The sequence below is a fragment of the Cupressus sempervirens genome, chromosome 6 (genome assembly GCF_028749045.1).
Source record: "Cupressus sempervirens isolate cs-2001-9-10 chromosome 6, ASM2874904v1, whole genome shotgun sequence".
Taxonomy (NCBI): Eukaryota; Viridiplantae; Streptophyta; class Pinopsida; order Cupressales; family Cupressaceae; genus Cupressus; species Cupressus sempervirens.
This window is the reverse complement of record NC_143123.1, coordinates 364,202,894-364,219,921: the sequence shown is the minus strand read 5'-3', so window position 1 is coordinate 364,219,921 and position 17,028 is coordinate 364,202,894. Positions and strand designations below refer to the sequence as shown.

The 17,028-nt window shown below is 35.1% G+C and overlaps 1 protein-coding gene across 1 annotated transcript in view; it reads left to right on the top strand.

Moving 5' to 3' along the window:
* The window catches only part of LOC149552591 (putative serine/threonine-protein kinase At1g54610), a 52,173-nt gene that overhangs the window by 16,206 nt on the left and 18,939 nt on the right, over positions 1–17,028 (top strand). Inside the window, exon 4 of the mRNA XM_089788189.1 lies at positions 6,441–6,668. Within this exon, the coding sequence (XP_089644315.1) occupies positions 6,441–6,668 (228 nt within the window). The remainder of the gene's footprint in view (positions 1–6,440; positions 6,669–17,028) is intronic.

The window sequence follows — 17,028 nt, the reverse complement described above, 5'->3', positions numbered from 1 at the left end:
GACTCTTCTACTTGAGAATTTTCAAAAATGGCCTACCACCCGATAATATGAACTAGTGCTTGCACCAGGGCAGGGTGTAAGTGTATAGCCGATAGGTTTGGTAGGGTTTGAACATTGATTATGACATGAAGTCCTATTTGATTGAGCACTTGAGTTCATGCTTAGGCATTACAATTGGCACACAAATAGATGTGTTTTGTTACACAATTTTAGAAGCCCTAGGAACATTCTTGCGACAATGTTCACATGAATTGCCATGGGAAAGAAGGCCTGAAATTTTTACCAAGGACTTCTCAAATATATTTTTTATAATACTAAAGACGACCAAATATAAAAAAATATTATTTACTTAAATTTGAAAACTTATATATAATTCAATAAAGCAATGAGTATAGTGCTTAGCATTCCGACCAATTGCTACAATCTTTGAATGGTTTGTTGTAGAAATATAAAAGTCAAATATTAACAATATTTGGCAACAAAACCTATAACAAATCAAATAATTAGAAATGTGAAAATCAAATATTTAAAGAATTTAAATAGAACTAATAATAAATCAAATGATTTGTACCAAATTACAATGACAAAGCCTACATATTTGTTATGGTTATTCAAATTTTTAACAATTAGTTTTAGGAATAACACATATTTCATGAAGAAGAATAAAAGGTATATTCACATAACTTATAGGAGCAAGATGAAATTATGAAAAGAGGAAGGGCTCGAAACTGGATTGCTAATTATATTTATTTACTAACACTTTACATCAATAAAAAAAAAAAAAAAAAAAACTGCGCCCTAAAATTGCTATCCATAATCTATTGCAAGATAAATAAAATAATTAAACACACTTTCAATAAAAAAAAGCACTTACTAAATTATTTCTAAATAATTAAAAGTTTGTTGTAATTCCTGTACGAATAGAAGAAAACCATAGTTTTTAAAACTCTTACTAATTAAATTCTCTAAACTATGACATCTTTATCATGAAAAATAAGAGATTTTGAAACAAGCATATTACAATAAGATGTTTAAACAAAAATCTAAATCAAAAGTTGTCTTTTCATAAAATGGCGGGAGATTATGTTTGCCAAAGCCATTAAAAAATTGAACTCATTTGATCACAAATCCAAAAAAATTGAATGTTGATAAATGATATAATCAAAGAATACATTCTTACAATATAAATAAATATATAAACACCCTAAACCACTTCCTACTCCAATTTGAAACAAATTCTTAATTGGTAAGAAGGGATTTACAATACGACTGGCAAACTGCTCCTTGGTTTTCATTTTTTGAAATAATTTAAATCTGTGTGATTGACAAGCCCCTTTACAATAAATAAATCTATAGATCCAATCTTCAAACGATCAAATCTTTTCAATTTGCTAGGGAATTCAAATATCTCAAATTCTCCACATGATAACTCTTGCCTCTCAAATCAAAAACTTGACTTTGTCAACTACAATCTTGCTTGTGAAAAGTGACAACTTCTCACAAATATCAGCCTTCTTGAAAAATTCACTCCTTTGCGACCTTTGTTCAATTCTAAATCTGCACTGCTCTTCTTGTCATTCACTGTAATTGACGGAGATAAAGGAATGGTGACAGAAATTTGGCTTAATAATTTGTTAAAGGCTCCTCTGTTGCTACATATAAAACACTCGGTAACTATTGTCATCATCAAATTCTTCACGAGAAAGCCTAGCCCGCGCGTTTTCAAAAGATTTTCCTCATGTTGTTAATAAAGCAAAATGCAACCATCTAAGAATAACACGTGCAAAAGAATCCCTCCAGGCTACTCAATCAATTCCCTAATAAGCAGGTTTGTGGATGCCAAAGGTGGGAAACTGGGATGCGAACCATAGTTTCCTTCTGGCACAAGCAACAACGTGAGGAATTCCTGGCGGGCTTCATCCAGGGGTAAGCCTATCGGCTAATTATTACATTTGACATCACATCCCTTGCATTTTCGACAAAATCACCCTTCTCTTGGGAGTAGTTATATGATATCAATATATTTCTTAATTTAATAGTTTGGGTTCGGGTTCGGTTTCAAATTTGGAGTTCGAGAATCAGTTCACAAGTTCGTCAAAATTTTGGAAAGGGGTTTGGGTTCGTTTGGGCTTGTTAGTACAAGAACAAGTTAAAAAATATATATATATATATATATATATATATATATATATATATATATATATATATATATATATATATATATATATATATATATATATATATATATATATATGAAGCATGAGTTAAAATTAGAGTGTAGTATAGTAGCATAAACACATTTAAACAACAAAAACACCATAAAATTGTAAACATAGTGATCATACCATCATATAGTTCAAGTAACAAGTTCAACGTCAAAGATTCAAAACATTAAAGGTTCTGTTTTAGAGCCCTGCCTATTACAAGGTAATTGGTAAATACTTGCTTATTAATAACAGAGACCGAAAGGTCAATTTATACAAAAGGAAGAGACGATGTTTCCTTAGGAAACAATCGTAAAGAATAGAAACATTCTATTCCAGAGAAAGCAAAAAAAGAAAGCAAATCGATATTCGAAGATTGCGATGATGCGCTGCTTCCAGGTTCCATAATTGCGACCATTGAATTTGGAATTATGCTCGAGCAGAATATTTGTCAGAGATGCCATGGCACGTTTTTCAATGAAAATCTGTGAAAATCTGTGAAGGCACGTTCTTCGAGGCAAAAATACGGAAGACCCAGAAAAATCAGAGAATGACGCAAAAGAGAGCTCGGAAAACCCAGAAGGAATCTGCTCTCGTTTTTTGAATCCGTTGGCTCGAAAATCGAGGCACAAAAATCGAGGCAACCAGAAAAACGGACGACAACCCAGTTGAGCTCTCGAAAAACCCACCAAGAATCTGCAAACAAAATTTTTTTTTGACCCCAAAAATTAGGGTTTCGAAAAAAAACGGCCCTAGCTGAAAAAAGCTTGAAAAAACTTCAGATTTCTTGATGAAAAATGGTCGAATCTGCTTCCCAGAGCACGATGATAGACTGAGACGGCTAAGAGCATGAAGATTTGATACAGAAACATGCAGATTTTCACCCCAAAAACGCGAGTCTTCAAAAAATGGCCACGATTTCCACGCGATTTGCAGACCCGTAATTCGGGAATTTCTCCAAGCAGAAAAACCCTAGGTGGGTTTTGGAGAAATTAGCTGAAATAATTTTGGAAAAATTTAAACAAATAATTTCAAGAAGAAATTATAAATTTTTCCGAAAAAATTTAAGTATTTAGCTCTGATACCATATTACAAGGTAATTGGTAAATACTTGCTTATTAATAACAGAGACCGAAAGGTCAATTTATACAAAAGGAAGAGACGATGTTTCCTTAGGAAACGATCGTAAAGAATAGAAACATTCTATTCCAGAGAAAGCAAAAAACGAAAGCAAACTAAAGCTAAAGATATTTACAAGATAACCATTAACTAATAATAGACGTCTTATCTATTATTGTAATACTGCCAGCTGACAAGATAAATAAAACAGGGGTGCCTATTGGTTCTTGCAATATTTGTGATTGCTTCTGATGTTTATCTTTTACATGTTGAGAGGAATGACTAATGGAATGAAAATCAATGATCTTTCTCATCCAATAAGGATAAATTCTTGAATATTCAGTTTGCTGATAATACTACATTTTTGGTGATTTTGAAGCAATGAAAATTTGAGAGCTTAATGTGCAAGCTTGATGGTGCTGAGATTTCCAAGAACAAGTCTGTGTTGCTAAGCTGGAACTGTTCACCTCTTGACTAGTTTAAGAAGTTTGAGCTGATTTGAGAGGGTTCCAACATGCGAGATACCTTGGCATCCCATTTGCTATCGATCTTCCCTTAAATCAATGTGGGATTGGATTAAGTTAGAATTGAAATTAAATCTTCGAGTGGAATAGACACTCTCTCTCCTTAGTTTATAGAAAGCAAGTTTGTCAAAAAATTATGTTCTCTTATTTTATGCATCAGGTGTATGGCTACTTTGCAATAGTTAATGAAATTCAAAAAAAGAATCAAGAAATTCCGAACTTCGAACCAGTTCGAACTTCTGCTGGTCCAGAAGGTGTAGGGACGAATAATGGTACCTTAGTATATTTTCATAGAGAAGAATCAAATTTTGGACCTGTTTTGTGTTGTTCGTTTGTGGCTATGGAGGAAGAGGTAGATGCCTTTGTAGTTCCTATGGCAAGAAATTTTATACACATTCAAAACAAAAACAAGAGAATGGAAAAAACCAAAGAACCAAAACTCAGAATCGGATTAGATTCGGCAAGGCCTACTCGAATCATGAATCGCTTATGAATCGGCTACGAATTGACAAAGTGAAAAAACCCTTGAAATCTAAAGATTTTATGATTTAAAACTTATTTCATGCACGCTTTGTTGAATATAACTTAAACACATTATCACATCATCAAATAGAAGTTAACATACATAAACAAGAAATATAAATGACAAATCCATCACATATGTAAAATGTAAATTGTAGCTATAGTAAATAGAAATTGATAATATGCTATATCATATATTTGATCTAATGAAAGGTTTTTAAGTGTTGCATATGATTGAAAGAGGTTTAGGAGGATCTAATTAATCTTTTAAGAATGTTGGAGTTCATGGTATGTTCTATCAAGGAAGGTGTTCTCAAAGTTATTTGTAACTATATATCTGACGTGTTTCCAAAACACCAATATTTATTGATCGAACAATAAAACATTTAAATAATCATAACTCATAATTGAGATGCAACCAAAAATTAGAAATTGACAAAAAAAATTGGTTTTTGATATTTATTTATTTTTTGCCGGGTCATGAGGCACGTAACTTGGCGATTTAGGGAAAAATTGCCCAAAATTGCCTAAACTGGCGATTCGGGGGATTTATGCCTCAAAAATTGCCAAGTTGAATCGCCGAATCACTTGAATTGGACGAATCATAGTGATTCTCGTTACTCTGGAAAAGAACATAAAATAGGTAGATCTTATGGGCAATTAAAGAGACGATTTTTTTTTCTGAAACATAAACAGAATAAAATGATAAAAAGCTTACCTCTTTCAGCCAATGGAAGCTTGCAAAGGAGTATGAATGAAGCACAAACACTTGATAAAGCATAAAAAATTATCTTCCAATTCCCTATTGCGCAATTAAACTTTTGCTCTACCATTTATGAAAACCAAATAATTCGAGAGAAAACAAGCTATTTGCACAACAAATGAGCCAAAAAGGCTAACTTAGGCTATGTGCTCCATAGAGTTTCTGGGACATGGATATTTTAGGGGACGGGGACGTGTTTCTGGTTTAAGGGTACAGTTTATAGCCAAAATTTTGGGGATGGGATCTCACGGGACAACTATTAAAGCATAGGAGAGTATTTATACATATAGAGAGAATTCAAAAATGCATATTATAACATTGATAAATCATAAATCATAGATATTTTAGAAGCTTAATACATAGCAAATTAACAAAATTCAAATAATAGTACTTTCATGTAAAAATATGGCGTACATATAGAAAAAATGCCCAAAGACTCCAAGGATCATGCATGAAATCAAATTGACATAAAGAGAATCCAACTAAAATACTAAAAGAAAACAGTTAATAATAACATAGAAGTTCGACTCCATAGCCAAATGCCCATAAAATAAAAATTAATAATGTATCTACAATTGTATATGCCAAATATATGACTTTCCTCTAGAAATCAAAGTCAAAATCAGAGTCAGCCTCTGAGTCACAGGTAGGGGTAGGTAGAGAGTTCTCATCCAATAGAACCCCATATAATCCTGGAATGTGTTATTCTCCTCAACCTGCAGAGCATCCTCGGTATTAATATCCCGACATAATGCTGGAGTCTGATGATTTTGAACACTTTGCCGATCCTATAGCTGTAATGCACTGTGAACAAACACTAACTTCTTGCATCGTCTAGAGATAAGGTTGTTATATGTGGACTAATTCTTCTCTACAACAGAGGAACACACAACTTGGGAAAGAAGACGGATGACAAGAAGTTTCTGCTCATTTGTATCTCTACCAGCCATGTCCACCATCCAATAGGGTCCCTTTGAGCTAATGTCATTCTCTCTGTCTTTCCTTGTAGTCTATTATGCATGTTGCCTTTTTTCTTTGTGCCAGTTTTTTGATTTTAAATTCCATTTTCTGATGTTGGGGAACAGTTTTCTCAAGATTATTGCTGCTCTGTTTAGATTCTCAGTTGATATTGTTTCTAATTCTTATTAATGATATCTTTTAAGCATTGAAAACGTAGAAATACTTCATCCATATTATTGAAATTCCTTAACAAATTTTTTTATCCATGTTTGGTTTGATTCAATATTATTATCTGTTCTTTTTTTCTATTATTTTTAGTTCTTGAATTTTAAATTCTCCAATGCTCAGGTAGAACAGCTGCACAAAATCTTTAAGCTGTGTGGTTCGCCATCAGAAGATTATTGGAGAAAGTCAAAGTTGCCACATGCAACCATCTTCAAGCCACAACAACCTTACAAGCGTTGTGTTGCAGAGACCTTTAAAGATTTCCCAGGATCGGCTTTGGCTCTGATGGATATTCTTCTTGCTATAGAACCTGCTGATCGTGGAACTGCGGCTGCAGCTCTCAAGAGTGATGTAAGTTTTGCATTTTACATATTCTATTTTTTTTTTATTGTACCTTTGCTGATCATATATATGAGAACTGAATGCTCTACTCTATGCATATTGAAGAAGTTTGCAGGTTAGTTTGAGATTGCTGGAGACTATCAGCATGCATAATTTGTAATTGGTTCTAGTTCGTCTATATTTTTCTATAATCTTTAGGCCATTTATGTGTTATTATGTTGTTACGATATTTCATGGCCACTGTATATAACCAACTGCAAACTGTTGACTAACTAATAAACACTCCTTTGTCACAAATTTTGTGTAAATAGTTCTTTGGGATATCTTGAAATTACTTCATACCACATCTCTTATATTGGCTCTCCAAAATATATATTATTGGTGATGGATTCTGAAATATCCTGAAGTATAAAGTTTGCAATTTTTAACCGTTAAGTGATTTACAGTGATGGACTTAGAAAAAGATATTAAGCTGGCAATTTCAGATCCAATTTCTCAGAATAAATATAGATGTAATTGCAGTCACAGAAGCTATACTCATATCAAATATTTATGCATAGAAAATATTTTCCATCCTTGAAAGAACAACTGATTAAAATTACATATGAGTTTGTTTCATATAGGACCTTTCTATGAATGCCTGGCATAATCAACAGCTTGATCCATTCAATTCAATATAAATCGTGCAGCCCTCAGATAATATCATCTATAAAAACTCTTATTGAGCCACCATTGTCCATTCATCTGTTCAAGATGAATCTCCATGCAGACTCCATTTGTGATTTCCCTCAAACTGCAAAATGGCTATAGTTGCCCCTTAAGTGCTGCAGTACTATTTTTATAACCTACACCAAACTGGTCTCCCTAAAGTTTCTGTTCCAGAGGACACAGCACATGCTACATCTGATCTCCAAGCCAAATTATGCCATTTTACTAAAATCTTGCTGCTGTCATAGACACATAGCAGTATCTCACTCAGTGTACCAGGATATCGCCCTTGCTCTGCACTATTCTGATGATGGTTAGATGCTCCATGGCTGCTGGCAAGGGAAACATACAATAAATAGGATTAGTGTCCTGCCTGACAATAGGCTTCTGAGGTTTGCGTTTGAGATGACAGTTGCATTGTTTAATGCAGAGTATAATAAAAACTTCAATGATGCCCTTCACTCCAGCCAGGACCCTTATAAATACATAAGCCTTTCAATGTTGGCCTTAAGTGAATAATTGCTTCAGGAAAATAACCTACCGTAGGAAAAGAGAGTTAGGTCAAACCTTTATTTTAATATCTTTAATAATTTTATTTATTTATATATTATTTACTAATTATTGGGGCTGTCCAGGAACATGACAGTCCTTCCTTCCCAGAGATTGCTTGTCTTCAAGCAATCTGCACTTGCATACCAAAACCGAATGTTGCGATCTCATATCAACCTCAATCTCCGTGCTTAGCCACTTCGATGCGCTACTTTGAGATAGTATATCATTTCCAAACTCCATCACTGGTCTTATCAGTCCCAGAACGAAGGAGGGTGAATGTAGCTTGGCCGACCTCTATATAATCAGAGTGCATAATTATAGGATTTATTAGATAACCCTGCAATTCTTTTTCATGGCACTTAAACTTAAACGAACCCATCATCATAACATAACATTCAACATGTTTTATAATATCATATGGTCCCATCATTCTCATATACTGCGAATTATCATAATTACATGATGCAATTATCTCTATACCTAAAGTTTGGTTTGATGATTCCTGGACAGTACTATCTTTTGTTGTTGAGGAGTCCTGAAACTCTGGTCTTTCTTTTGCTTTCTTCATCATTACAGGTTCCACTTTTGCTGTTGTTGGATCTACTTCTTTTCTTATTCATATAATGTTGTTACAAGTCTTGTTTTTCACTTGGATATATCCTTTCAGATATTCCAGATAATCATCAAAACGAAATACAAATTTAATTGATCAGACAGCCTGAACTATTCTTCAAAGATTTTGATGGCTTCAAATGTGTTCCTTTTCTGTTCCGATTGTTTTAATCTGAAACTCTCCTCATAGGGCTGCTTACCATATCTTCTTCTCATTCACCCCATGCGTTTGAAGCTCAAAAATTCAGTATATGTCATATCTTGTTGAATAACTGGGCCTAAGTTCTTGTATTTGGCATGACATCTAGCCACTTCTTTAGTAGGTTCTTCTGGTTATTGTAATGGCATTAGATCCATATCTTTCCTCTTTGAATGAGGGTGCAAAACTTCTCACAGGCTGGCAGGAATATGGCTCTGTCCACTGTAATATATCAGTATATAAAATTTGCAATTTTCAATGGTTCAGTAATTTACAGCAGTGTACTTTAGATAAAGAGATTGAACTTGCAACTTCAGATCCAATTTCCCAGAATAAACATAAAGGTAACTGCAGTCACAGGACCTGTACTGAACAAATATTTATGTTAGAAAATAATCTTCATTCTTGAGACAACCATTGATTGAAATTGCATATGAGATTGTTCCAGAGAGGACCATCGTATGAAATTTGAATGCTGGAATGACATAAATGACAGCTTGATAAATTAAATTCAATATAAATCATGCAATTCTCAGAAAATAGCATATATACAAACTCTTATTGAGCAATCACTGTCCATCTTCTGCACGGTATGAATTTCCATGCAGACTCCATGTGAATTTTCCCTGAAACTGAGATAAGATGATAGTGGCCGCTTTAAGTGGTGCAGTACTTCCTTTATAACCTCTACTGAGCCAGTCTCCGTTGAGTTTCCATTCCAAAGGTTGATTCTACACCTACAGATATTACTGTATTAGTGTGTTGCAACTCAAGTCTAACTCACAAGTCCGTGTCTAATACATGTTTGATGACTTTGCAGCCTAAAATCAGTTTCAACAGTGTGTGACAGCTGAGTTGTGTCTGCAAAAATGCCAGAAATCCACTTGAAATTGAAAAATATTAAAGTTAATTTTTAAATATGCGAAGTTTTGACAGTATTTTTCACTTATTGCTGTGTATTTAATTTTTAAATTTTGGCATCTTGTAGGCCTGTACTGGTTGCGGGTGTGCCTGCAGGATGCATGGTGCACACCCATCCCTTTGGGTGCGCTATGTTGTGCAACATCACACATCTGGGTGCCTCAACAGGATGCACACCCAACCTGCACTTGGCGCACCTGCAGGCCCACTTTATAAAAGTGGCCTAAAAACATGATAAAAAAGTGTGTTTAAAAATATTTTTTTATTCCTAAACCCTAAAAGGACCTCTTATGAGGCCCTTCCAAAACAAAAACATATCATTTTACCTCTTATTTTGCTCTCACCATATTTTCTCTCCATTTTCACATTTTGAAGGGAGGTGATTTATATGAAGGAGATTGATTGGGAACTCCCAAATAGCTTCCACAAAGGAGATTTAAGTGTCTAAGGTAAGCATTATAATAACACAGGGACCCATCCCCTCACCAAAATCCACACGCACTTGGGTCGGGAATGCCCCTAAGTTGGGGACATGGCATTCCCAAGTTTCTTACCACCGCCTTCGTGCGACCATCTTGCCACCAGCAGTTTCTGCAAGCAAAAGTTGCAGCTGCAGCAGTTGTGATAGAAATGAGGTTTACTGGCCACCATAAAGGTCACTGTTACACCCACGCACACCCACTACATCTGCATATTTGTGAATGTATGTACATGATTTTGTACTTGTTTTGATATAATGCTACTAATTGCAATCATCTTTAAGATATTTTTGATATTCATGTTGTAATTTTGCTATGTTCAAGCATTTGTTATTATAATTTGTTAGTTCTTATATTATTTTTTTGATTGATGATAATAGTATTTCATTAATATCAAAAAGTTTCAGTGCAATGCAGAAAGGACAATATTTGGCATTGGTCATCACCCCAAGCTAGACATAACAAAGCCCCAAGGGCCAAAAAGATTAGACCAACACTCAAGATCACCATCCCTACCAACTACAGTAGGAAACATCTAAACACAAAAACACAGAAGCACAAAACACCCCCAACAAGTCCATACTATGGAAAATAGGGCACGCCACGGTACGACAAATCCAACTTATCTGAACCATCTCATGGCTTCCTCTTTGGAGAAATTCAAAGAAGGCGGGGCATCACCTTCTTGACCAGAAAAGAACCATGACTGCCTGAACGACCACAAACACTTTGGGCAACACCACCTGACCGGAACCCACTGCCCCATCACCACTGGCAACCTTCTTCTTAGCTGGAATCTGCCCACGGGGGATGACGACCGCCTTCCACCATAGGTATTGTGGACTTCATAGGGGTGACCTTTCTCTTCCTACCCTGTTGTGACCACCCTGTGAGCCTACTTTATTCCATTTTGTGTAGAAATTTGTAACATCTGGTTTCTTAAGTCTTAATTAACAACTAACACATTCATAGAAAATCAGTTATTACTTCGTTTCATAGGAAGACAGTTATATCATTCATGTTCATGTGAATAAGATTTACCGTTAAAATCAGTTAGACAAAATTTCTTAACTAAAAACTTGAAATATCATCAAATGAAATTACCATAGAAATTGAAAACTGCATACCTCGGAAAACTGAGATCAAAATCAAACTAGGGATGCTTTTGCAACCACTCGGGTAAGTCCACAAATACACTATAACAATTTCACATGACGACTATCATCTAAAAATCGCTATCTTAAAATCAAATGACGATTACAATTAAATACCACTATTTAAAATTAGGGTATCACATACCATTGTAACAATTCGGGCATCGTTTACGATTGGTTCATTTTGGGCTTCTAATACCGCTATATCACTTAGGGCTTCCGCTACCATAGATTCAATTAGGGCTTTTGCTACCACTGATACAAATAGGGCTTCCGCTACCACGGATTCAATTAGTGCTTTTGATACCACTGATTCAAATAGGGCTTCTGCTACCACGGATTCAATTAGGGCTTCTGATACCACTGATTCAAATAGGGTTTTTGATATTGCTGTATCATTTAGGGTTCCCACTATCACTTAATCAAGTAGGGCTTCAAATTCCTTTCCTTCCGATTACTTAACTATGACTGTAACTCAAGATTAGAAAATATACTTATATTCGTTATTCATATAAATGAAAATCAATCCATAAGTCTATTTCTTGCATCTAGGTGTAAAATATCAGAAACAATGAAATAACTCAATTTAATCTTACCTTCTTCTAAATAAAAGTGATAATACCTGTTTCTGATAAACAATTGAATGCATAGTTTATCTCTATCTGATGCACGACTGACATCTTGGGGAGAGGTGAAACATTGCCAGGGGTTTAACCACCCAACCTTGGATCACAACTTATCCCCACACGATCTCTAAGAGAAAGGCCCTCCCTACTCGAAATAGACAGGGAACTTGCCATCCATTGGGTATTCTGGTATGTAACACACCATACGACTTGGCAGCAGGAGATCACAATAACAGGACCAAGCATGAGCAATTAATAATTCCTTATTCAGATTTGATTTCTTGATTTTGTTTACAGGTTAAATCTTCACCATTCATTGGCCTCTTTGTCAGTTGAATTCCTTGGTGTCATTATGTTCTGATTTCATGTAATATGTTTAAGCTTTGCAACATTTGGATACCTTCCATTATACATGACTATCTCTGTTCCAAAGGCTGATTTATTGATGAGATCTCAGAGTATTATTGTTAAGTTGAAAAGAAATTATATACACCTCATATATCAGCAGATGGCATAACGCTATTGATCATACAAAAAATGAGGTAATCACAACTTAAATTCATTTATTCATTAACACTAATAGTGAAAAGGGAGATAAAAATGACCTTTTGACAAAACTTTAGTATCACCTGATTGATTTTTTTTTTAAAGGAATGTCATCTATGAAATCTTATAAGAAATCAAAACACCAAGAAGTCCTTTATGACATAATGCAGACTTGAGTCTTACTTGGCCCAATATCATTCTGTGTTACATATTCTTCTTATTTAGCATAGTTTCACATCTACACTTAAATACATTCTAACTAGTATATTAACTATGTTCAAATTTTCAAGACATGACTAAGTGCAACTATAAAAATCTCTAGTTCATGTTTATCTTTTTGCTTATGATATTTTGTAAAGACCAAAAACTATTTAAGATTGATATCTATCATTGCTTATAGTGAGGAGTAAGTGAACAGTATTGGAAACTGTAGCATTAACTTACAATTCACAAAAAGAAAACCTTGGAGTGGTCATAGTTCCTTCTGATGGCGGAAGCATTTTGAGGGCCATACACATCTATGCTAGGCCAAACACAGAATGCTCACTGTCCTCAAAACTAACACCTAGGAGTTTTGATCAAAAGATGTTATGAATGCCAGCATTAACCAATACATACGTGAAGGCATAACAGTAAACCTCGTTTTGTGGAAGAAAAGACATATTGCAGAGAAATAGCATTATACATCCACTTTCTAACGTTAATAATGCAAAAGCTATTAGTGTTATGATAATCCGTTCACAGACCACCATAGAAAAGAAAGAGGGTCGGGGTTTGTTAAAGAAAAACTGATTCCAAAAAGAAATAGTCGGGTGCTTCCTTGCTTAGAGCCGCGGTTATGAAGATGTGGAGACAGTATGGGTTGTGGAGAGTAGAGAATAAAATTTGAAATGCATCCTCAATTTCTCCTTCAACGAAGAGAGCCGATAGCCATCGAAAATTAAAGAGGGAAAAAGATGTATAGTTGATACAATCATAAGACTCTAATATAAAAGAATAACTTGGCTCATCGGCTTCCAACAATTACAAGAAGACTTATTGAATACTACTCAAATTGAATTTTTAAAAGAAGGAAAATAAGAGGGAAAAAAATAAGAAGAAAAGATAAATAAAAAGTTGAAAAGTTATAGTTCGAATATTATAATTCAAACAATATTATATTTTGAACATTATTATAATCTCATATGTATATGTAAACATCACTTTATTAAATCATTAAAATATAATGATGCCAAATCATTTTTATATTTAAATGCACATTTATAAATATTTATTAAAATAATATTATGAAAGATAAATTAAAATCTTTTGAGATACATTTTATAATTTAACCTAATTATTTTAATTAAATTATTTATTTAAATAACTCGTGGGTCCTGTAGATGTATCCTGTTTCAAGTCGTCAAGTCCTCAACCCATTTGCTCAGTGATGGTGATGCTCTTGCCTAATTCTTTTCTGACAATGATTCCACCCCTGCGACATGCTTCCTGCAAGGAATTTCTTCTTAGTTAAATTCTAAATTATTTAATCGTAAATAATCATAACGGTCAACCTTCATCTCAATTCCACGAATTTGTGATTAACGATCAACTAGCATGTTATCTTCACTTGAAATCATAACGACTAACTATCTTACCATTGTGCTAGATTATAACAAATTAAACTGCCAATTGACTTGATGTGAACCTCAATGGCTATATTTCAAATTAGGTCAAAAATTGGGATGTGACAAAATTCCAGTATAGCCTTCCACCTTTCACATACATTCACCATGTGGACTTCCATAGGGCTGGACAATGACTGCACCACAAGTGGTTGGAGCTCTCCATTATTGCCATCAATAAGCCACTAGGGCCCATAACACGTGCAGTTTGAACCCTACCTCAGCTCGTGCCACTATGCCACCAAAACTCCCGCCCATTTGGGTTCCATGTAGGTTCGGGCCACCCTTAACACCTCTTCATGGGAGGAGCACCGGACCCAAAAAGAGGGACGAAATGTCCAGATTGGTGCGCGGTTACAAATCCCTGTTAAGGCATTCATCCCTAAATATTAGAACCATGCAACCTCCCAGCAATCCACAGGATTTAGCTTAAAGATGTTTCACGTCCTATGGATGGAAATGACACAAGTAAAAGTAGGGATATGTCCCGAGGTTTGTAGAGAGAAATTTGCTTCCATCAAGCTAGAAAAAAACTAGCAAGCCAAACTGCAATACCACCAAAGGATGTGGGCAAAAGGACCACCTTCCATTTTAAAGACTTGCCTTCCCTCAAAGTTCACCCCAAATTGTGCGAGCTGTCCATCAATTTCTTTGTAACATAGTGAATCTATACAAAATCTTGCCCCGGGATTTGCACACCGTCCGACCATCAATCTCCCTTGAACACCTCAAATTCAAGAAAGTATGATCTCTGCCTCCATTTTCATATGAGGATCATTAAAATTACTTTAAATCCCAACATCAAGGCAAGAAGGATCTAGGGAAAGCAAGTACCGTAGATCTTCAAAAAGTTCAAAAATTGTTGGACAAGGACCCACCGGCCCAAATTTGGAAAGTTGGTCAGCAAGAGAATTTGCTTTCCTGATGACGTGAGTCAAAATCATTAGTTTCCTTAAGCAATCCTGTATCCACTTGATGTGTTTTTTAAGATACCAGCTATCTATTTGTCCTTTTGCAATCCCATTAATAGTAAGCTGAGAGTCCCTCTCTAATTGAAGTTTCCTAATCCCTAGTTTCTTGGCCATCAAAACAACACCAACAACCGCCAAGCACTCCACATCATTGTTTGTTCCATTTGGAAGCTTTTTAGCATTGAGTGCTACAATAGTGCCCTGTTTATTACGAGCTACATATCTAGCTCTTGATGGGCTTGGGTTGGCTTTGGAGGCCCCATCAAAACTGAACCAAAGAATTGAACTGGCTGAAGGGGGTTCTCCAAGGATCAGAGGAGGAAGCTACACTCGATACCAGTTCAGATATTGCTTTCTCCAACCTCAAACTGATTCTTTCAAAGGTTTCAGCTTTGTCCTGGAAAATCCTCTTGTTTCCCTCTTTCCATATTTCCCACTTTTGTCGTGGATGGCAGGATGTGCCAGATCGATGAGAAGGAAGATGAACCCCTTGGGATTGGCTATGATTCCAATTTCCAACCATCCTAGTAGGGTAACTGGTAACGAGCCATTCCAGTTTAGCTTCTGCAGTCCAAAAGGGCAAGCTTCTTGGGAAAATTCACAGTTCAAGAGGAGGTGATCGAGTGTCTCCTCAGCCTTTTGGCACAACACACATCTAAGAGGGCCCGCAAAGTCCATCCTTGTGAGTCTATCACCTGTTAGAATCTTACCATTACTTGCAAGCCATGCAAAGGCACCGCCCTTCAGTAAACATATTCTGTTCCAACAGATCCTGCACTCGAAGTCTACTTGTCTGAATTCTTGTTCTAGCAAGGTATGACCAAGCTTGACTGAATAGTGTCCACTCTTGGCACTGTTAAAGTTTGATTAGATTTATAAATTTAGATTTTTTGCATGAACTAAAATCTTACACTTAGAACCCCACTTTGTAATAGTACTTTGATATTATATGTGTTTCAAAGGAGAGTTCTTACCCCCTTAAATATATACAACTAGAGAAAACATGAACCAATACTTTACCCAAGTAGTGAGTCTAATCGAGCTTCCATTGGTTTGAAAACAAGATTAGTACGAATCATTAACAAATTGGAGACAGATAACTATCCTGATGATAAAACGAGATCAATAATAATATGACAATAAAACAATAAAAGAGCGGTGCCTGAGAAACTAACTTGCCATAATCATGTGATGTGATAATGCATTTTAATCTGACTTAGCTGTAGATGATGATGTGAACTGCTACACCAGACAAGGAAATTAAGAGAGTTCGAAAACAATACCCGAACCATAATCAATATCATACTTTGAACTATCATCGACCAAAGACATAGTACATCAATTATATTGAAATGTCATCCAATACAAGCTACAAACATTAACACCCCTTCTTAGCTAGAGAGGATGAACATGATTCATACACAATATGAATAACATATGACCTTAATGTAAAAAATGGTTTCTAGAATGTCAACTCATTTGACTTCCCAGTTTATTGAATGCCAACTCATTTGGCAAATGTCAACTCATTTGACTTTGAATATCAACTCATTTGATATATGAATGTCGACCCATTCAACATTTGAATGTCAACTCATCTGACATTCACTAGGTGCCTTCAAGAAATGGCCTCTTGAATGTCAAGTTGCATAACTTTCACTAAGTACTCAAAAATGTTTATAAGTTATGTGCACACACATTCTCAAATGTGTACCATATAAACATTCACCATAATCTATCATGATCGGCATAGACATTGTAAGACATCCATCATAATAGAAAATTAAGTTATTGTAAGATTGTCACCTTTCAATAACTCCTACAAATACAAGTGATAATCATTTGGAAATCGTCACTTTCTCATGATGTACGCAAGGCCCATATGAAATCACTTTTATTAATAAGTAATTCAACAGTACAATAAATATCTTGAGACT